Source organism: Panulirus ornatus, chromosome 69 (assembly GCF_036320965.1).
Source record: "Panulirus ornatus isolate Po-2019 chromosome 69, ASM3632096v1, whole genome shotgun sequence".
NCBI classification, from domain to species: Eukaryota; Metazoa; Arthropoda; class Malacostraca; order Decapoda; family Palinuridae; genus Panulirus; species Panulirus ornatus.
In genome coordinates this window covers 17,354,304-17,377,113 of record NC_092292.1, presented here as the reverse complement: position 1 = coordinate 17,377,113, position 22,810 = coordinate 17,354,304, and the positions used below count along the sequence as shown (strand labels likewise).

General features: G+C 37.2%; 1 protein-coding gene across 1 annotated transcript in view; it reads left to right on the top strand.

The window, feature by feature from the left end:
• mute (muscle wasted) overlaps positions 1-22,810 on the top strand; it is a 40,433-nt gene that overhangs the window by 5,305 nt on the left and 12,318 nt on the right. The window contains exons 4-19 of the mRNA XM_071660247.1: positions 21-226; positions 1,206-1,422; positions 3,090-3,219; positions 5,116-5,234; positions 6,100-6,274; positions 7,123-7,265; positions 9,833-9,938; positions 10,801-10,966; positions 11,316-11,596; positions 12,640-12,822; positions 13,242-13,378; positions 14,296-14,448; positions 15,745-15,946; positions 16,618-16,860; positions 18,175-19,845; positions 22,396-22,505. Coding sequence (XP_071516348.1) covers positions 21-226; positions 1,206-1,422; positions 3,090-3,219; positions 5,116-5,234; positions 6,100-6,274; positions 7,123-7,265; positions 9,833-9,938; positions 10,801-10,966; positions 11,316-11,596; positions 12,640-12,822; positions 13,242-13,378; positions 14,296-14,448; positions 15,745-15,946; positions 16,618-16,860; positions 18,175-19,845; positions 22,396-22,505 — 4,242 coding nt within the window. The remainder of the gene's footprint in view (positions 1-20; positions 227-1,205; positions 1,423-3,089; positions 3,220-5,115; positions 5,235-6,099; positions 6,275-7,122; positions 7,266-9,832; positions 9,939-10,800; positions 10,967-11,315; positions 11,597-12,639; positions 12,823-13,241; positions 13,379-14,295; positions 14,449-15,744; positions 15,947-16,617; positions 16,861-18,174; positions 19,846-22,395; positions 22,506-22,810) is intronic.

The window sequence follows — 22,810 nt, the reverse complement described above, 5'->3', positions numbered from 1 at the left end:
AACGCTTTTTACCCTTTCAGCTGTGAAAAACCGTTGGTTAAAAAGAATGCAACACTGCAGATTCACAGAACACCCAAGAAACAAAGAAAATTAGAATTTGATGCTTTATCACAGGACTCCAGTACTTTCAGTACTCCAGCAAAGACTACAAGCAAAATACTTTCTATGAGAAAGAGGATTAGAAGTGATATCACATCTGATAAAACCAGAATGAGCTGGAAGGCAGGTGTGTTTTTTTTCCTCTCATTTCATAAGATGAGGATACAGCATGTATACAAGTTTGAAATGGGTCAAATTGAGTGTAAAATGATTTCTCCTCATAACATACGAATTGAAATACACAAGTTTAAACAGATCGGGCCCCATGATTTTCAAACCCCCTGTACTGCAAAGATTGGTTAGTATGTCCGATCATATGGAGAGAATGAGTGACTAAGGATTTTTGTGTTATGATTGGTGAAAGCAAGGAGGTGAAAAGATGGAGAAGTGCTCTTTAGGGATACCAGGACTTGAACATTCAGCAGGGCAGGGGCCAAGCATGGGATAAGATTAACAAGATTGGTGTGGTATTTGGTAGCTGCTTTGCTGTAAGTGGATTGAAGCAGTCAAGGTGAACTAAAGGGTAATCTGTAGGGCTTGGCACTGGCTGGTAAGCTCTTGTTTTGGTACATAATACATGACAGAGTGGATGTACGAAAATGTGGATATTGTTTCTATTTTTCTGATGCTTCCTTGATCAGGTGGAAAGGCAATTGAATGTAAAGAAAAGAAAATTATATTACTGAGGTAGGATGGTGTGGCTAAGCCTGAAGGTCAGTTGTTTGGATCTCAGTGGCTGGTGTTTGATTCCTGTCACATTGAATGAAGCCCTTCTTCCCACTTCTCTCTGTATTAGTTGAAATATATGTCTAATAACATTTGAATGAAGCAAAGCAATGTATGAATTATAGACCATAAAAGGCCTGGTAAGAGATTTTTCATCCCATTTTTTTTCCCTCATACTTTGATGCTTCCATGCACCAACTTTATGTGAAGTGGTGGTCATTATTGATGCTCTAAGATAGTATAGACCCCTGTTTTCCTCTCACAGATTATATTTTGATTAAAATGAACCTGAATCTCCTGTGGAAATTTTAGAATTAAATTTTTGCATTCGAAAATTTTCTAGAAATTTTGACTTTAATTGGTTTCTTTGTAAGTTACAGAACGAGGTGTCAAAAAAGTGAAGTCATGTTGCACAAGTCCATACAAGTTTAAAGAATCTCCTTCTAAAGCGAATGATAGTGTTAAACAGTCACAAATGGATTGTAGGGATGAAGAATCTGAAGATGGTGAAGGTAGTCTTACCATTGTAGCACATGAAGAAACTTCACCAAAGAAGAGAAAAAGGATGGCAACACCAAGCAGATCAAAGAAAAAAATGTGAGTATTCATTCAAATTTAGAATCTCATCTTTTGAAAAACTGATATTAATTAGTTGTAGGTTTTGATGTATCAGTATGTATACTTTTTTCCTTTTTCTTTTTTCAAATATTCACAGTATACCACATTAGCAAGGTACATGAAAAATTGGCCTCATTCACTCACATCCATTCTCTAACAGTCATTTGTCAGTACCAGAGCCACAGTTTTCCCCCAAAAGGTCAGTCATCACTGTTTCATGCATAAGCTAGGTACTGTGCATTGTTTGTAAGTTACTAGCTGTTGGTTTTTAGTCTTTAGGGTTGGTGGGTCCATATATTTTCTTGTATCATTTGTTATAATCTTTTGTTGTTTTTTCATATATTGGTCTCTGGGGCCTGGATATGGATAGGGAGCTGTGGTTTCAGTGCATTACATGTGACGGCTCATGTATGAATATGAGCAGGTGTGACCATTCTTCGTCTATTTCCAAGTGTTACCCAAGTGTAGTGATGCTGTTTCCTGAGGGGCATTGTGGTGCCAGAAGTGGATGAAGGCCAGGAATATGAATAGATATATGTATGTATATATGTATATTCATACTTGCTTTTCCTCATCCATTCTCAGGAAACAGTGTTGCCACCCTCTGCATCAGTGAGGTAGCACCAAGAAAACAGACAAAAAAGGCCACATTTGCTCACTCTCAGTCCCTAGGCATCTTGTGTAATGCACTGAAATCATAGCTCCCTATCCACAGCCAGACCCCACAGACCTTTCTATGGTTTACCCCAAACTCTTCACATGCCCTAATTCAGTCCATTGACACCACGTCGACTCTGGTATACCACATCGTTCCAGTTCACTCTATTCCTTGCACGCTTTTCACCCTCCTTCCTGTTCAGGTCCTGATAGCTCAAAATCTTTTTCACTCCATCCTTCCACCTCCAATTTGGTCTCCCACTTCTCCTCGCTCCCTCCACCTCTGACACATATATCCTCTTTGTCAATCTTTCCTCACTCATTCTCTCCATATTTTCAAACCATTTCAACATGCCCTCTTCTGCTCTCTCAACTGCACTCTTTTTATTACCACTCATCTCTTTTACCCATTTATTACTCACTTGATCAAACCACCTCACACCACATATTGCCCTCAAACATATGTCTTTCTTCATGTTTCCTGGCACTACCCTGGTAACACAGGAAAAGGTGATCAGGTATAAAACAAAATCTGTTAAAGGCTTAGAGATTTTAGTATCAGTTTGCTATCTAGGCTCAGATATGAATTTCTTTGGAGCCCAAAATCATTTTCACTGCAGATTTACCTATTGCATCTCAACCACACTCTTCTTATTACTGCACATCTCTTTTCCCTTTTATTACTTACTCGATCAAACCACCTCACACCACATATTGTCCTCAAACATATGTCTTTCTTCATCTGTTTCCTGGCGCTACCTTGGTAACACAGGAAAAGGTGATCAGGTATAAAAAAGAAAATATGTTAAAGGCTTAGAGGTTTTAGTATCAGTTTGCTGTCTAGGCTCAGATATGAGTTTCTTTGGTGCCCAAAATAATTTTCACTGCAGATTTACCTACTGCATCATTTATGAAAATATCCTCATGATTCTGTATATCATCATCCTCAAGAATTTTTTCTATAATTTGAAATTTGTAATATTTTTCAGGCGTGGTGTTGATGCTGGGGATGTACCACAGGAAGTCATAGAGCTGATACAGTCTGGTATTGATGAAGTTTTAGAAGAGAAAGCAGAACGTACACACTTGACAGCCATCCATGTAAAAAATATTATTAAGGTAGGTTTAAATCTTCAAATATAACATGGGGAGATAACTTATTTTACACATTCTGATTAGTTTTAGTTTACTGGCTATACCCTGTGGACTCATGAGAATATTTATGTTTTTATCATATCATGCTTTGTCGTTGTCTCCCATGTTAGCGAGGTAGCGCAAGAAACAGGCGAAAGAATGGCCCAACCCACCCACATACACATGTATATACATACACGTCGACACACACACATATACTTACCTATACATCTCAACGTATACATATATATACACACACAGACATATACATATATACACATGTACATAATTCATACTGTCTGCCCTTACTCATTCCTGTCGCCACCCCGTCACACATGAAATGACAACCCCCTCCCCCCGTATGTGTGCAAGGTAGCGCTAGGAAAAGACAGCAAAGGCCACATTCGTTCACACTCAGTCTCTAGCTGTCATGTATAATGCACCGAAACCACAGCTCCCTTTCCACATCCAGGCCCCACAAAACTTTCCATGGTTTACCCGAGACGCTTCACATGCCTTGGTTGAATCCATCGACAGCATGTCGACTCCGGTATACCACATCGTTCCAATTCACTCTATTCCTTGCACACCTTTCACCCTCCTGCTTGTTCAGGCCCTGATCACTCAGAATCTTTTTCACTCCATCTTTCCACCTCCAATTTGGTCTCCCACTTCTCCTCGTTCCCTCCACCTCTGACACATATATCCTCCTTGTCAATATTTCCTCACTCATTCTCTCCACGTGATTAAACCATTTCAAAACACCCTCTTTTGCTCTCTAACCACACTCTTTTTATTACCACACATCTCTCTTACCCTTTCATTACTTATGCGATCAAACCACCTCACACCACATATTGTCCTCAAACATCTCATTTCTAACACATCCAACATCCTCCGCACAACCCTATCTATAGCCCATGCCTCCCAACCATGTAACATTGTTGGAACCACTATTCCTTCAAACATACCCATTGCTCTCGGAGATAATGTTCTCGACTTCCACACATTCTTCATCACTCCCAGAACCTTTGCCCTCTCCCCCACCCTGTGACTCGCTTCCATGGTTCCATCTGCTGCTAAGTCCACTCCCAGATATCTAAAACACTTCACTTCCTCCAGTTTTTCTTCATTCAAACTTATATCCCAATTAACATGTCCCTCAACCCCACTGAACCTACTAACCTTGCTCTTATTTACATTTACTCTCAACTTTCTCCTTTCACACACTTTACCAAACTCAGTCACCAGCTTCGGCAGTTTCTCACCTGAATCAGCCACCAGCGCTGTATCATCAGCAAACAACAACTGACTCACTTCCCAAGCCCTCTCATCCACAACAGACAGCATACTTGCCCCTCTCTCCAAAACTCTTGCATTACCTCCCTAACAACCCCATCCATAAACAAATTAAACAACAATGAAGACATCACGCACCCCTGCCGCAAATCGACATTCACTGAGAACCAATCACTTTCCTCTCTTCCTACTCATACACATACCTTACATCCTCGATAAAAACTTTTCACTGCTTCTAGCAACTTGCCTCCCACACCATATATTCTTAATACCTTCCACAGAGCATCTCTGTCATATGCCTTCTCCAGATCCATAAATGCTACATACAAATCCATTTGCTTTTCTAAGTATTTCTCATGTACATGTGTATGCATGTATGTGTCTGTGTATGTGTATGTATATGTGTGTATGTTGGTATGTATATGTATGTATTTATGCATGTATCGGCATTTATGTATATATATGTGTATATGAGTGGATGGGCCATTCTTTGTCTGTTTCCTGGCACTACCTTGCTGACAAAGGAAACAGCAATTAAGTATAATGAAAATATATAAAAAAGAATTTTCTTATCTTTTCCAGAATGTGATGACAGATGATAATGTGCTGGCTATGGTTCGAAACACTGTTTTGGGTATACATGATAGTGGCATGGAAGCACCTGCAGTTTATGAACCAACATTAACAAGGGCTAAAACAAAGTAAGAGCATGATTTTTTTTCTTTCAAGGTTTATTGAAGTATGCAGGTGATTAAAGCAGTTTTTCTTTAAAGGTTTTTCCAATTTGCATGCTCCTTTTTAATGCATTGTTTTCGTCGAGATTCCTATTCTAGTATTCTTGTGTCTGGCAAGATCTCACTTTAGATCCTTTCAACTGTGTCCAGATAATTGATGCAGAATATGAAAATCATGAATCTTTGTTTTGAAAAAAATTTGAAGTTGCTGCGGTGGTCTTTGGAATTTTGTTGTAAGCATAGACATTGTCAGGAAACAAGGTATGCTCTGCTTTAGAGAACAGCTATATTTTTTCCACACATCCTTGAAGCTGCAAGGACCACATGAAAGGAGTTCTGGGGTTTTAGAATTAGATAATTATATTCTTTTCTGCCCTAGAATCCCCTACTATGGGACTCTTGCAGTGCTCAGACAGCTGGTTGTGCCCCCCAGATGGGATCACAGTTCGAAAAGTATATTGATGTTATTTGTATGTCTGTTAGGGGTGGGTGCGTGTGTTGAGGAGTAAGTGTCCTGTGACTTTAGTATGAAAGTTTCATAAATCTTCCATGTGAAAAAGAAAGATTCTAGGAGGTAGAATAAATAATGAAAAGATAGACTTCCACATTCTAAGTGTAACAAGAAGGAAGTAATCTAGGATGCTGTCAGTCCTTGAGTTGCTAATGCTCACACTATATGTATCTGGAATGAAGCAGGTTGTTAGATGCTGAATTCCTAGTCAGAGGAAGAGGCATGCTTACCTCCCAATCAGTTTTACTATTTTTTTTTTCTTGCCATATTTGAAGCGGTTTTGTAGACAGTAAAGATCTGAAGCTTAACTTCAACTTGAAGGGAACTCATGGAACGGCAAGCTGCCGGAGTTGGAAATGGAAATATCTGGGCAGGACTCTCAAACAGCAGTGCTGGTGGGAGCACCACCCTTAACCCTGAGACACATGCACTGGCTACAACGGATTTTCCTGATGAGGATGAGGATGAAGAATACACACCAGAAGCTGATGAACATGTGAGTAAATCTAAAACATATTCAGTTGACCGTTAGAGAATTGAGTAAAGTGAAGGAGGATTAATATATATGTATTGGTTTATGAAGTGTTCTTGGAAAGACTATGGTTATAGAGAAAATGCATGGGAATCCCAGTCCTTGATTCTAGTCCTTCTATTGACTTTTTACTTATCCATCTTCTTTGAGACTCCTGCACCAGTTTGAACCAAATTTTGTACAAAGGATAGTTGTCATCCATTTCTTAATATTTACATTTAAGTCTTGTCAGAAACTACAGTGCCTGTTTTGCCCAAACCTAGATGATCCTTTCACAGACTTAAGTGTAATGACCCTGACCACAGTCCAAGATGGTCACTTTTTCAAATAGCTTGAAGGTTTTTGTTTCAGTCACATTTTTTTTGCATTTGAACTCTAATTACATAGTTATGAGCTGATTAATGGATATTAGTTTTCTTTTGTGAATACTTAGTTTTAAGTAATTTTCTAATACATCCTACAGTATAACAAGAAACATTTGAAATTTGTAGATGTATGAAAAGTAATTCCTGTGTAATAAACTTGCAAAATTGCCAAGCTAAGTTTTATGGCAAATATTTCAGTCTTAAGTGTATTGATTGTTTAAAAGATAACTGTTGTAGTTATAAGGCTGTGAAATTGACAAGCTCAGTTTTATGGCAGGTATTTCAGGTTTCACTCTTGAATTAGACTGCAAAGAATATTTGTTGTGACAAGTGAATTGTGGTTGCTTTTATTTCATGTGACTACTTAATAATAAAGGTAACTAAAATTATGTAGATGCATGTTTTATGTGAGCATGTTATAATGTAATGGATTTCTAACCCCTGCAGTTGCACAGTGATGATGAAAGTTTAGTGTCTGCAGGCTTTAGTAGTGAGACTGGATCACCATCAGCTCCTTGCACTCCTTCGACCTCTCACATATCTTCCCCTCCTGGATCGTGTCAGTCTCTCAGCACACCATTGTCTTCCAGGTGAGCCTGATATGTACATTCTATTGTATTTCTGTAGCAAAAGCAGGAAGAGGGTTAGATATTAGAAGATAATGCAAAAATAAGGGTTAAAATGAACTTTCTATCTATCTGTCTATATCTCTGGTGCCTCTTCCATTCTGGAAATCCCTTACATGTGTGGCCATGGCAATAGAGTCTCCATTACTCATGAACTCTAGTGCCACTTTGTAGCCTTTAGTGCCTCACCCTTTAATGGGCCATTGGCAGAGGGCAAGTTTGGTGCAGTATTTGCAAAGGCTCCTACCTAATGTTTCCACCTAATACTCCTACCTACTACTTCTATCTGTTACTTCCACCATATTCTTAAAAGGCAGGGCTTGCACTCAGTGCTCCTCTCAGGAAAATCTAGAGTTATGACAAATGGACTGTATGAGTTGAGTGTTGTTGAGTGTTATGTGCGACAAGGAGAGATTGTATATTTGTAAGCAGGATGCCAGTAGTCCATGTGCAGGTTAGGCAGAAAGAAAAGACAGTTACCTGGATCAGAGGAGTGCAACTTGACAACCACTGAAATGCTGGCTCACTACACAACAGTCACTGACCCTCCCAATACCCAGGTGGATAGTGCAAGTAATATACCTCCCTGCTTGCCAACTACTACCTACAAAGACATATAGCTTCAAATGTCCTGATTTATTCTTCAACATTTGTAGTGTGCAGGTATTCCAGATATATGCATACTAATTCTCTTGAGTCAGTTGTGTAATGTACTTGATGATAAGGAAAGTATATTGCAAATAAATTTGTAGGCTTTACAATGAGTAATATGTAGCCAGAGCAAAACTTGTATCTTTGTGGTCATAACATTGTCCCCTCATACTAGTTTTAGAACACTCATTGTCTCTTAAAAGATTCTAAGACATTATGGTCAAGGTACAAGGAGACATTATTTATCAGGCTTTTAGAGGTTATGCACAATTTGGATGACATGATGTCCATCTGCTTCTATAGTCACCACTTTCTCATTGCTGTGAGGCCAGTCCTTGATATTGGTTGAAAATGAAAGTAATACATTCATTCACATGACATTCAGTCCCTGGTGTTTATATTTTAGACTTACGCCTTGGTCTTCACTAGCATTTTCCATAGCGTAACTCTCATATATAGCTCATATACTCAGATTAGTGCCTTAATATGGTGTTACGTAACACTTTTACTTAAGTCTTCCTTTCCCCTGCAATGCACGGGGTGCATTCCTGAAAAAATACATGTACAGCAAAACATTACATAGCAATCCTGATAGTATATGTGGAAAATAGGGATGTGTTTTAAATCCCCAAAGACTGTTTTTCACTTCCATCATGGAAAAGCTGTTCTCAGGAGTTTTGTAGGTAATATTTACATAGGAACCTTTGCATGGATCATACTTTAAGCTTTAATCTTTCACTGCAGCAGTCTGTGCAGGATGTTTTCAGATATTGTAAAAAGGTATCACCTTCAGTACATATTTTTTTCAGTGAAATTAATTTTTTCTAAGTGAAATAATGAACAAATCAACCTGCTGTGACATTGGATACACCATCTATTTATCCTTTCAATTATTCTCCTCCACTGCCAGGCATTTGAGGTATCAGTATTTTCAGGTATACTTAGAGAGGCATTGGGTATTTTTTTAAGTGTTTATGTAAAAAAAAAATTATTGTTAAGAATATTCTTCACTTTTATAAGTTAAATTAAGAGTGATACAGCTTTTAAAATTATGTATGGTGAGGAAGCAGATCTCATACAGGCCTCCTTAACATCTCATTTAACCAGTATATGGATAAAGTTTAGGCTGTAATGTTAGGAAGCAGTGTATATGGGATACCACTACAAGCCTTGATAGCTGTACCCTTCCCCTCATAACAAAGGTGGCTGATTCAAAACTGTTTGATATGTGCCTCAGCCAAGATGAACAAAAAAAGATACCATGATATGCACATCCTACCTGTTGACCTTCTATCTACTGTCTCCTTGGTAGACCAGGAAGGAGATAGAATGATAAAGTTATGGAAGCTTTCAGGTATCAGCCTGAATATTCAGGAGGGGGAGAAGAGTGCATTGGAAAGAATAAGTTGCATTGACATAGTATGTGGGAGTGGGGATGACATGTCTCTGGGCAAAACCAGTGCATCTGACAGTCAAGGTAAACTATGAGCTTGTCTGTTGGGCTTATCTGTGGGTGGTAGGCTCAGGGTTTGGTACATTATATATATAACAGCTGTAAATTGGATGTATACCAATGAGGCCATTGTTTGTCCTGATGCTATCTTGCCTAAGTGGGAAAGGTAGTTAGGTATAGAAATGGGTCAATTGATATTGGGTCATTTGATATTGTATTGATGATAGACTAGAGTTTGATGTATTTTGAGAGTGTATAATTCCCATGCCGAAGAGGAGAATGTAAAGGAAAATGTTGGTAAGGGAAACTTAATGCATTCATAATTTGTAGAGCTTTACATGATAGTGTTTGGGAGAATTTACTGTAGGATGCTGCTTAGATAACTTATGTACAGAAATAGAAGTAATATAAATTGTTTCTTTACCAGTTTGAGTACTCCGACAAACCGAAGGTTGATGGTTATGAAGATTCCAGAGATGCAGAGGAAGACTGTTCAGAGGATGCTTGATTTTGAAAAAGTGCCTAAAAGAGAGGTGTGTTATATTGTAATTTGAATTTTTTTTGTAGGAGATGCTTTAGCTAGATAGATCGATATTACATTATGTATGACACATTACAGTTTGTGTTATTTGTAAGAAATGCCATACAAAACTCTGTGAAAACTATACAGCATCCCACAGGAAATTATTTTGATGATGTGCTTATACTTCTTTCTTGGAATGCTGGAAATGACATATTTATAATGAATGCATTTTATGAAGGAAAGAAAAAGTATATTTTTTTAAACCCATTTGAAGATGGACATTGACACCCTTACTGTCATGTAAGGTCAAAAAGGAAATTATGTAACTTTATGCATATTACCTCTTTTTATGATTATGTTTGATACTTTTTGTGTTTATGTATGACTTTCTATTTGTAGGTTCTTACTCCATTAAGCAAAATTTATTATCTTCATATGTATTTTTCTCTTTTGTCTTCTTCATTTTTTATTGAATTATTATATGTATGCCTGGTTATCTTCACTTATTCTATTCCTTTTCTCTTTTATATTGTAACGAACGTTTTTTAGCATGCAGATGTTACTGGTCTGTATCTTTCTCACTTGTGATTTGAAAATGTTGTATATCAAATGGTATTTACCTGAATGAAATTGAAAAATTTTCATTCTCATATCAGCTAGACTTGGTGCCTCCCTGTTTGTGGGGAAAGAGGACTAGTTGCTAATTGCAAGACAAGCTCAGTGGTTGATTCCATTTGATTAAGTCATTGATTAGAGAGTAACAGAAGTTGGTAGCCTGAGGGAAAGGATGTCATTGAGGAGTTTTTCATTTGTGTCTGTTCTGTCATTATATATTTTGGCAGTGTTGCTAATTTTTTATTTATTTTTTGCAGGAGGTAGTAAGCCAGAGAACAAGATCAAAGCTGCCATTAACAGAGACTCCTCTGGAGTGTTTAGAGATGGCATTCAAACCACCTGATGTAACAAATGACATGTATGAAACTGAAGTTGATGATGATGATTGGAAGAGTTTTCTTATTGACTTCATTCACCCATTAAGTATGAACCAAGTCGTTTCCTTTTAGTATCTTTTAGGCCCCATTGAAGCATATAATGAACTTTCATTTTGGAAATTATTTACATCATAGAAACTGACACCCTAAACCAGTGGTTCCCAACTCCTGGGTCACTACCCAGAATTGGGTTGCCAAGCTATTTGAGTGGGTCTCCAAGAGTTTCCAGTAACTGACCATCTAAACTCACCTTTTTACTGTAGTCCGGTTTAACAACTGGTTATTTGCTCAAATTGTATAATTTTGCATTGCCCAAAGCATCAGAATTTGAAACGGAAATCATAAAGTGACCATTATGCATTCCTTTGTATGATAGAGGTCTTTTCTTTTTACAGAGAGTACAGAAGTTGGTGAGGATGAAGAGGCAGATCCAGAGTACAATATCTTGGAGGATAAAGAGGATGCATTAGATCTGAGGGAAGAGATGAGAGGAGATCGTGCTGTTCAAATATCAAAGAAAGAAATAAATGAGTTAATGACAGAGCTTCTTGACACCTTAGGAAATAATGAAGAAACAGAACCTGTTCGTATGCACCTATCACAGCATATTAGTCAAAAGGAAACAAAAAAAACACAGTTTAAGATACCTCAGTTATGTCAGTCAAGCAGTGATAAGGTAGGTACTCTTAGTATATATGAATAGATGTATTATTGTTCTTGTTGAAAGGTATGCCTAACACTTGAAAGGGCACCTGTGTGTTTTGATACTTTTATGCTCAAGGGAGTGATTCTTCCCATAATCACCAAAGTGACTGAGATTTGTGCAGCTAGTCCTCAGCCATATGCTTAGATGTTCACAATAATTATTGACTTGTGACCCCCCCCTTTTTTTTTTGCCCTCTGGTATTTGTTTTTGAATCATTACTATGCTATATGCAACAAAGAGTAAATCTTATGCCATCACCAATACTGAATTTGAATTTATTTAATTTTTTCACATTAGTACAGAAATGCCTGGCATTTGGTTTTATAACAAATTATTCTCATGCTTCTTAAGCACAGAATAAATTGCTATGTATGATGCTTCTTAGGCACATTGATTTTCTATACATGATGCACAAAGATAGCAAGCAAATACAAAAATCAAGGAAAAAATTCAAAGATTCTTGAAAAGAAAGAAGAGTACCTATCTGTCTATTTATATATCTGATGCCCATTCCCTTCGGGAACTCCCTCAAGGGGGTGGCCACGGCAAGTCCTACTTATCCTATATAGCCTCATCCTTTGGCAGAGGGCAACTCTAGTGCAGTGTTTTCAGAGGCTCCTACCTAATGTTTCTACTCACTGCTTTTACTTCATGTTCCAGCTTAATGATCCAAACCACTGCTACTACCCAGTGCTCCCACCTAATGTTCCTACCTAATTTTTTTACCTAATGCTCAAGAAGAGTATCATATTATAGTAAAACTTAGAATGATTATTATATTGGAGAAAATGATAAAGAATTGAATCTTGAAGAAAGGAAGTTTAAGGGTTTGAAGATGAAAAAACTTACTTTTAAGAAGACTAGGCCCAGAGTTGATGCTCTGCTCAAACCATATTTTACTTTGATTAGATGTTATTTGTGCACGTTTGCATTGCATAGAAATTAACAGAGGTCGCTCCACAGCTCGAGCCTCAAGGCCTCAGGGACAACTGCTATGACAGTATCTATTTCAGGAAGGTTGTCCATCTTCTAGAGCCATCTGGGTGGAAGTTCTGACTGCAAAATTTACCAAGTCTCAGCTGGAAATTCTGCAGTGTCAAATGGCTCAACATGTCCAGCTATTGACTACATCATCTTTATTGTGCTATGACACTCCACTTCTAGATTGTGTAGTTGATGGTTGCATCAAGTCTTTGGTTAGTTTGTGTGGAATTTTTGTTGATTTTTCTCCCTTTTTTTGAGACACGTTTATGATGATAGACTAAGACAATCTCAAAATATATGAATTCATGAATATGTGAAACCTCAAGAATAACATATGTGATATGATGTGCAGCAGAATGAAAATCCTAGATTTTCAGCCATTGATATCTGATTATTAAAGGTTTATTGATAAGGAGTAAGTAGACATTTAAGAAAATAGGAAGTCCTCTAAGTAGCTGAAGAGGTGAATGAAACTGTTTGGGTACCTTGTTTTGTATTTTTTTCAATATACATATAGTATTTAAGGAAGATAACCTGATGTAAGTTGAAAGGGTAGATGATTACACCTGTTTTGTTCCATAACTTTGATTTTGTTCATAAATGCGTGTTTATGTACTTACTTTTTTTTTAGGAAGAAATGAAAAAGAGTGCTGATGCAAGTGACTTCAGGAACACTTTTTTCCGTCCATTCAACTTAGAGCCTGCCTTAGAAACACTCAAGAGTTTCAAGAAGAAATCCTCAAACAATCTTCCTAGTGATGTGCAGCTGTATGTTTGACAATAGCATTATCTTCCTATTTTTTCATTCATGAGTTGGAAAGTTATTATACATATTAGATTTTTCCTTTTATGTCAACATATGTTCAAAGGTTTAAAGGAGAGAGGTATTCATTGGTCAGCTAGAAGTTTTGTAAGCAGTTATTTCTTTATTGTTTGAGAAATATGAGGAGTATGGGAAATTAAATCTGATAAACAAAAATACCTTTTAAAAGACTGGTGAATATAAATCACCCAAACCCAGAAACTGCAAAGTTGATGATTATATGGTAATGAACAGGGGAGTAAAAAGTTTTGTCATCAATTTATAATCTAGATGCAATTGTTTTATACAGAGGTATAAACCAGGGGTGGACATTTATTTCAGTCTGGGACCAACTGGAAAGATTTTGCTTAAACAGCAGGCCATGTAGCATTTTCACTCAAGACATGTTTCAGAATCATAAGAATAATCATCCTAAAACAAAACATACGCACAATTTTCAAATATATTTTCATCCTATGGATGCCTTTTGCAGATACTATAGTCTTTTAGTATTATTACTTTCTCCAAAGGTACAAGCACTGTCATTAGATATTGTAATGCCTTGGACTTGTAGTTGAAGAGTGGACAGAGAGAGGGGAAATGAGGATATAACAAAGAGTTTTAGAAAAAAGGGTAGCATTCTGAATAAGCATATTTCTATGAAAAGAATGATTAAGAAGGGTCATGAAGAGATTATATGCAGGTGAGGAGAGGGGGATGAGTGGAAAAGGGAAATTGGATTATGTGAGTGAAAAAAATGTGCAGGGATAGGGATGAATGGGAAAGATTTAACTTGACCATCCAGCTGGACAAAGGGAAGCAGCATACTTATATATAGGTAAGTTAGACAGTTGGATATAGTATGAGTGTTTTGTTTTTTCAGAAAGAGTTATGCAACAGATGTTCATCCACAAGTCATGGAGACAATATTGGAATCATCAGCTTTTCCATATCCACGGCTTCTTCCAACCCGCATGTTCCAGCATCCAAATTCTCGTGGCTTCAGGAAAACTTCTTTTGTTTCAAGTGAAGATATGTGAGTCCTGTAAAGTGTAGTTTAATATTAAAAGGAAATATAAAAGAATATGACCATTTTTGGACAGGTTATATGAGGACTTAGAGATTCTTTACAAATGAGAAGAAATAGTGAATACTTTTGTGTAAGATGAAATTTGGTAGAGTTGCAGAATGAATGGACTTGCTGTTGAGTTTCTCATGAAAGGAGATGACAGTTTTGCAGATTGATTAATCAGATGTTTCACCATTTATATGGCCCAAGGTAAGATGCCTACAGGACAGGCAGAATGCATGTATAGTGTCCTTATAAAAAGGCTCTGGAGACAAAAGTGAATGCAGTTCAGATGTATAAGTCTTTTAAGTATATCTGATGGTGGATGATGGCACAGAACATCTAATTGCACAAGAATAGTGTCTTCAGGAGTGGTAGAGGATATTTGGACCAAGTACATACTCAAAAAAATCTATGTGAGAATTACATTGTGAAAGAGAGGGATTTGTATGAGGCATTATGGATCTTAAGAAAGCATATGATAAGTTTGACAGAGATCCCTTGTAGAGGGTTTTATGAATACATGGTGTGAGAGGAACACTTCTAAATGCAGTGAGGAGTTTTTGCTTGGAGAGGGAACAGTGTTTATTAGTAGGGATGGGGAGGGTTTATAACTCCAGGTGAAGATGGGACTGCATCAAAGATGTATCACCATGGCTGTTTAATGTGTTCATAGATGGGGTTGGGAAGGTGGTGAGGGATGGGTCTACATTTTTCTTGAGGTAGTGGGGGTTTAAAAGATGACTTATTCACTAAGATGGTGTCTGAGTTTTGGAGTGCATAAAAGGCAGAATTTGAGAGTTGATATGGACGAAAGTAAGATGATAAGGTGCAGCATGGGGGCGAGACAGGATGGATTGAATGTGAGTATGAATTGGGAGGAAGTGGAGTGCTCTACATACCTGGCAGTGGATGTAACTAAGGAGATAGAAGTGTCATATTGGGTTAAGGTCATGCGTATTTTAAGGTGTGTGTGTGTGTGTGTGTGTGTGTGTGTGTGTGTGTGTGTGTGGAAGAAGAGGTCAGTGTCTGTTAGGAAAATTATGGATAAATTTAAAGATAAATTAGCACAATAGTGTTGTATAGATGTAATTCTTGAGCTTTGAATGTAAAAGAAAAGAAGAGGGGTGGATATGTTGGAAATGAAATGCTGAATGAAATTAGCTAATGCAGAAATAAGTTTTTCATTTTTGTTAGGAATATTATTGTTTCTTTATTGTTAAGAAAGGAAAATAATCCAGGAATTAAACTTTTATATTTCAGGTTAATTGCAGTAGGTTTGGAACGCTATTTAGATCCAAAGTATCAGTCAGCTAAATGTAAAAAGGGTCAATATAGCCTACTGTTGAAGGCTCTTGCACTGACAGTTGAAAATGTTTTGGTAGCAAAGACACTAAGCCAGGCCACTAACAGGGTCAAGAATATCCGATGTAGGGCTAAGGATGCTCCTAATAATCCAGTATTGGTAAGTATTCATGCATTGTTGTTTTATTTAGGATATCACAAATTATAGGAAAATAAAACTTAATAGGGATTTTGAGATTTAGAAACAAATTCTAATTAATTCTTAGATAGCAAACAGTATGCATTCATTTTCTAAAAAAGACCATTTCTTTTTAAACCAGAATTTTTTTTATGTTTCCAAGTAATAAGGAGTTTTAGTCTTTTTAGAACCAAGGTTCTTGGAGAGAATGTCTATTTTGAGAGAATTTTAGTTTTTTCCAACTGAATGTACAGTGGAACAGGTCAAATTTATCATTGTATGATAGGCAAAATGAAAGCATCTCATCTACTCAAATCATTTATCCACTTCATTAACTAAATTTACATTAGAACAGTGACTTTTTCACTATATTTAGTGATTTCTTCATGTTCTTACTTTTTACCTCTCTCAGACTTTTTATATTTCCCACTAACCTTTGTTTCTAGCTGAGATCTTAGATTACTTCCATCATAAGAGCAAATTCTACTGACTTCACCTATCGATACTTAGGACTCGCTTGGTAGTGATACTGTAGGTTATGAAGGTCGCATGTCTTCATGCTATCATGTGACTCAGAGTTTCATCTTATGGACATTACCTCTTCCAGAAAACTTGATTTTGATATACTTTTCTACTTAATCTACTTTTTATAGCAATTCCTTGAAACTGGTGATATGGATCTTCCACAAGCAGAAGTGGAACCATTACTTCCATGTGTTCCTTGTCCCGTTCAAAACTTTCCTGAAGGATCCTTAGCAGACCCTTACCAGAGGATGGTAAAAAAGAGGAATGTTGCCCAAAGACATGCATTGTTAGCTGCAGCACAGAAAGTAGCCTTGGTTTCAGAAAATGAAAACAGAGAGGCTAAGTTTCGTGGTGCTGGGATTTCGCAGAAAGCCGGTAAGTTGCAGTTCTGTGTAACAAGTAAATTGATAGTAATTAGTTATTAATTTTGCATCCTACATACCTAATTTTCACAAAATTTTGGACAAATGCTTTTTCAGCTATAAGAACTTTATTGGTCAAAGAGAATCAATTATCTTTTGCATATTTTGTGTACACTTCTGGTATCTCGGTGGTTTACCTTATCACAATCATAAAGTTTTTAAACCAGATTAATGATGTAGAAAGTGAAGTTCTTTGAAAGATGTAGGGATAGAATAACCAGGAGACATAACATAAGCTTAAGTAAGAAACATGTTAAAAGAGTTGTAGAGAAGGACTTTTGTAATATGAAAGTGGTGGTTAAATTGAATGAACTGAAAGAATATGCAGTCATTACAGAGAGCATACATAAATGTAAAAGGTTGTGGTAGGAAAGTGTCTAAGAGATCAGACCCCATGAGTGTAAAATATAGGTAATTACATAGAGACATGCTCACTATAGTGAGCTGCAAGGAAAGCAAATTAGGAAGATGCTTCACTGTAAATATGAACTAAAACACATGGACTCCCAAAGCTTATTTTCTGCTCAATAACAATTAAACTGAGGCTTTCTTTCACCTGTTCCATCCTCATTACTTTATATTCCTTGAGTTGAATTTCTTCAACCTTTTATTAGCCTGACTTTGGAGTGTGTCTAGGTCTCTCTGTAAGTTGATACAATCCTGCTTGCTTTTCTCTTTTAGTATGATTAATTTAATTCCCATCTAAATGGATTGGATCAAGCACACACAGTCATGCAACTCTTATGGGAATTTATTGTGCTGAGCTGTGGTCTTGAACCTTGGAAGAAGGTAAACTGTAATTGTACTAAGTTCCCTACTATACTGCTATCCTTAAGGTATATTACAGCTAACAGCACATAGATCACAACGATGCAAGATATAGCTTTGTTTCATGTGGATATATTGATAGGCATTGGCATCATAGAAAATGTTTTATGATTATTTACATATTCACCTTTTCCTTAAACTTTTGATTGGCAGTATTTTAAATGTTCATGGTTGATCATATCCTTGTCTTGTAAGATTCTTTGGTTGCTTACTGGAACAAAAAATCTTCAATAGATGGTAAAGTTAGTGTCCCTTGAAATATTGTTTCGGAAGCAGGCCTGAATGTGTTGGAAGATAGTATAAAGAACATAGGTTTTTATAATTTGAACATGAAAATTACTTCTCTAGTTTTATTAATAACTTCAGTAATGTTCTGCTTATACAGTTGTTTCCAAGATGAAGAGTGGTATGATCAGATTTGCTATTTATTTTCAGATCCAGAACATTGTAATTATTCAAGCTTCTGATAGCCGCCAAATCATGGTGCCACCTGATGCTGTCATACCTGTCACCTCCTGCTCCTGCTTTGTTGACAAGTGTATTGTGCAACAATCTCCAGCTGTCAGTCTCCCAGGAAAGCAGGCTGTGAGCGAGACCATTCCACGATCTTATGGATGCTGTGATCAGATTAGCAGTCCTGGTCATGTCCCATCTCCTGGTGGCAATCTGAATACCACAGCTCCTGATCACACAGAAGGCAGTTTTACTGTTCAGAATAATGCAAAGGGTATTGTAAGTGATAGTGTAGACAACACTTTGATAAACAGTTTAGCTCCTTGTCCAGGCTCCTGTTTATTATCTGATAATGTAGAAATGATAGGTGAAGTTTCTGAAGACACGACTCATGTTATTCTGTCAGAAGATATTACAAGTAATGAAGTTGATGCCTCAGATATACAAGCTCCACCTCAACAAAAATCATTAGAATTGGAATGTAAGTCAGTCAGTGAAGAATTGAAATTGAAGAGAATTGGTAATGTAATGGATGATAAAGCAAGAATGAGCTCAGATGATGATCATGGGGATATTCACAATGAATCATATTGTAGGATAAGAATGGATGTTAGTCATAGTCAGAAGACAATACTTCAAGATAATTCTGATAGCCATGCTGTAAGTGAAAATAGATATTTACCTTCTATAACAGTGGAATCAAAGATTATTAAAACTGATGGTGAAATTAAGAACAGTAATGAGAATCGAGGGAATAGCACTTCGTTAGATAAAAAATTGCAGTCAGTATTACCTGTAGATCTAATAGAAGAGAAGACTGACATCCCTCCCAAATCACCAGAAATAGTACACCCTACATCAAGCATCCCAGTTCCTTATTTAGCTACATCTTCTCTCTCAACTACTCCTCGTAAATCTGATGAAAGAGATGCAGCAACTGTTTGTCTCCCCAAATCTTCCCTCTGCACCCCAGTGATCTCAGTTCAGTCACCTGACAAATCTTTTAACATTCCTGTAAAGGCTGTGAATGAAAGAGAAATCCGATCCACAAATAATTGCTCCATTGTGAAAAAACACTTGGAACCAAGTTCGCAGTGTGCTAAAGTGGCATCATTATTACCAAGTGATGAACATTGTTTACTTGAATCCAGTGTACCTGCACCTTCAGCTAAAGTGGATAGAGAGAAAGGCCTTGACAGAGGTAAAAAGCATCAGAATGTTGATGAATTTAGAATTACTGATAATTACAAAACTAGATCTCCAGAAAGGCAATATGCAGTTGTTCAGAAAACACAGCAGCTGAATCAGGAAAGGACTCCAGAGAAGCTCTCCACTCAGATGAATGCAGTAGTACAGAACCAAGTATCCACCCAAAGCAGCAGTGTAACATTGGTGACATCAGTTTATCAGAGCCCCATTTTTTCATCAGGAGTTGGTAAAACAGATTCTTTGAATATTCTGAATATTACTCCACAAAAAGCTAAGACACCCTTGAGGAGGATTTCACCAGCAAAAGGTTTCAGATCACCAATGAAGACCTCACCTTTGAAGCAGGTTTCACCAATTCTGCGTAAATATCACAAGTATTCTCCAAAGAAAAGACGTCTGGTGTCAAGCAGCAAAAAACTTTCTCCGATACTACCTAAAATATCAGTTAGTATTAGCTACAGCTCTGTTCCTTTGTATAAATTTGTCTTGAATTACAGATATACCTGACGTAAACGTATAAGTATTGTAGCTGCTCTAATGTATGATATTTTTAACCTTTTTAGTGCATCATTAGATCTCAAGGCTGTTCCAAGGGAGTTGTCATTTATCTTTAAGAGATTGACTCAATTTGATCACTTTTATCACTTTTTCAGGTTGAAAGGACCATAAAGTTAACATGTCTTGTAATAATATCCCTTGAATACGAAGTTGAATAATAGAGATTTATGTTTCTAAAGAAGGAAATAATTAGAATATGCAGAAAGGGTTTTTTCTAAATATCACAGTAAATTTGGGGAAAAGATAACAGTATGAAGCTATGATTTAAAAGCCTGGAATTGCAATATCCATATATATTTTTCTTTCATACCTGATTGCTATTTTCTGCATTACCAAGGTATATATATGTATATATGTTTTGAAATAGTTTGGTCACATGGAGAAATTGAGTGAGGAAAGATTGACCAAGAGGATATATGTGTCAGAGGTGGAGGGAACGAGGAGAAGTGGGAGACCAAATTGGAGCTGGAAAGATGGAGTGAAAAAGATTTTGAGTGATCGGGGCCTGAACATGCAGGAGGGTGAAAGGCGTGCAAGGAATAGAGTGACTTGGAACGATGTGGTATACCGGGGTCGAGGTGCTGTCAATGGATTGAACCAGGGCATGTGAAGCATCTGAGGTAAAGCATGGAAAGTTGTGTGGAGCCTGGATGTGGAAAGGGAGCTGTGGTTTCGGTGCATTATTACATGTCAGCTAGAGACTGAGTGTGAACGAATGGGGCCTTTGTTGTCTTTTCCTAGCGCTACCTCGCACACATGAAGGGGGAGGGGGTTGTTATTCCATGTGTGGCGAGGTGGCGATGGGAATAAATAAAGGCAGACAGTATGAATTATGTACATGTGTATATATGTATATGTCTGTGTGTGTGTATATATGTTTACATTGAGATGTATAGGTATGTATATATGCGTGTGTGGACGTGTATGTATATACATGTGTATGTGGGTGGGTTGGGCCATTCTTTCGTCTGTTTCCTTGCGCTACCTTGCTGATGCGGGAGACAGCGACAAAGTATAATAAATGAATAAATAACAAGATATGTATGAAAATATTACCATATCTCCTTAAGATCTTTAACTGTGTGTATTCCAGTAATGATGAAAATTGCATTTGCTCTAAAGAAAATCTTTAGCATCATTTAGCTTGATGTCATTGTACCAGGAAGTAAAACAAAACAGTGATGAAATTTTTATTTTTATTTGTGCATTTACATAGGTATAGAAATAGAATATATGCTTATTTTTCATGAAAAGTGCACTTAGTTTATCAAAGTCTGAGTCATCTTTGCTTCATTGGCTACATGTTTACATTCAGGTTTTTTGAGCTGTTCACAGATGGCACTACACAAGGTTGAATATTAAAACATACACCATGAGTTAGACTTTTTGTACAAATGTAAGTAGATAGAAATTTAGTGCTTAAAATTCAGGACATTCTTTTTATTGTTTGATATATTTTTTTGTACCTGTTGCTTATCCCCCTTTTATGGGGTAGTGTCAGGAACAGTTAGCCTCATATGTACACATCTGATATTTAGTTGTCATGTATAATATTCCAAATCCATTGACTACCATCCACAACCACAGGTTACTCATCAGTTAACCTTTACTACTTTACATACACTTCACCCCCTTCATTGCTTTACTTCATCTTATCTGGTGCATGCCTCTCACCCTCCTGAATGTTCTGGATTCAAAACCACCTTCATTCCATCCTTCCATCTCTTTCCCTCTTGTTCCCATGTCTTCTGATACAGCAACAGTCTCCATAACTAAAGAACTCCAGTGCTGCTTCTTAGCCTTTGTTACCTCACCCTGCCACTGGCAGGGGGCAAGTCTGGCGCAGTGTTTGCAGAGGCACCTACCTCCCGTTCCTAATGACTACTACTATCTAATGCTCCTACCTACTGCTTTTACCTAATATTTCTGCCTAATACTCTTGCCTAAATGTTCATACCTACTACTGCTATATACTGCTCATACCATTTTGACAAAAGGCAGGGTAGCACATAGTGCTCACCACAGGGATAATCTAAAATTACGAAGAATGAGCTGTGTGAATTAAGTGTTGTCAAGTGTTATATATAACAAGGAGAGATTGTATGTTTGTGGACAGAATGCCAGTAGTCCACATCTTAGTGAGGCTGAAAGAAAAGACAGCTACCTGGGTCAGAGGAGTGCAAGTTTACCACCACTAAAGTGCTGGTTTACTAAGCAGATGTCACTAATCCTGCTGATACCACAGCACCCAGGAACACCGACTTGGCATGATTGCTTGATGTATTCTGTATGCAGCAAGGGTTTGAATTTTACAATTGGTCTTATTTTCATTGATATTCGGAATATACAAGGGAGTTGTGTCAGTATTTTTCTCTTTATATTCATGTACTTTGATAATCTGTTGGAGTTTCCTTATTCATTTTATTATGATTGCAGCATCGGTCATCTCCAGGGCAAAGAAGATTGGCCCCTAAACCCTCAAAGTCCTCATCAGCTTTGGAAGATGGTATTAGGGTCAGAGGAAGTAATAACAGAAGAGCTACAGGGTAACTTTTAGATTTTTTTCTGTCATGTCAGTTTTGAATGTCTTTATGAAATCTTAGATATTCACCCATTTCCTAGGATTGATAAGGGGTTTTGTGAAAATGAGAAAAACAGCAGTAATCTGAGAACCAGTGCCTCTTATAGGGGCCATGAAATCTAACTTCTCGAGCCAATCTTTCAAATCATAGTTTTATGTTCTAACATTTTCAGTGAGGCAAATGCATGTATTTATACAAAATGGTCTTTGTTACATGAGTATATGTGATTATGCAGACAGTTTAGAAAATGGGGCTATGTTGCAATTAAT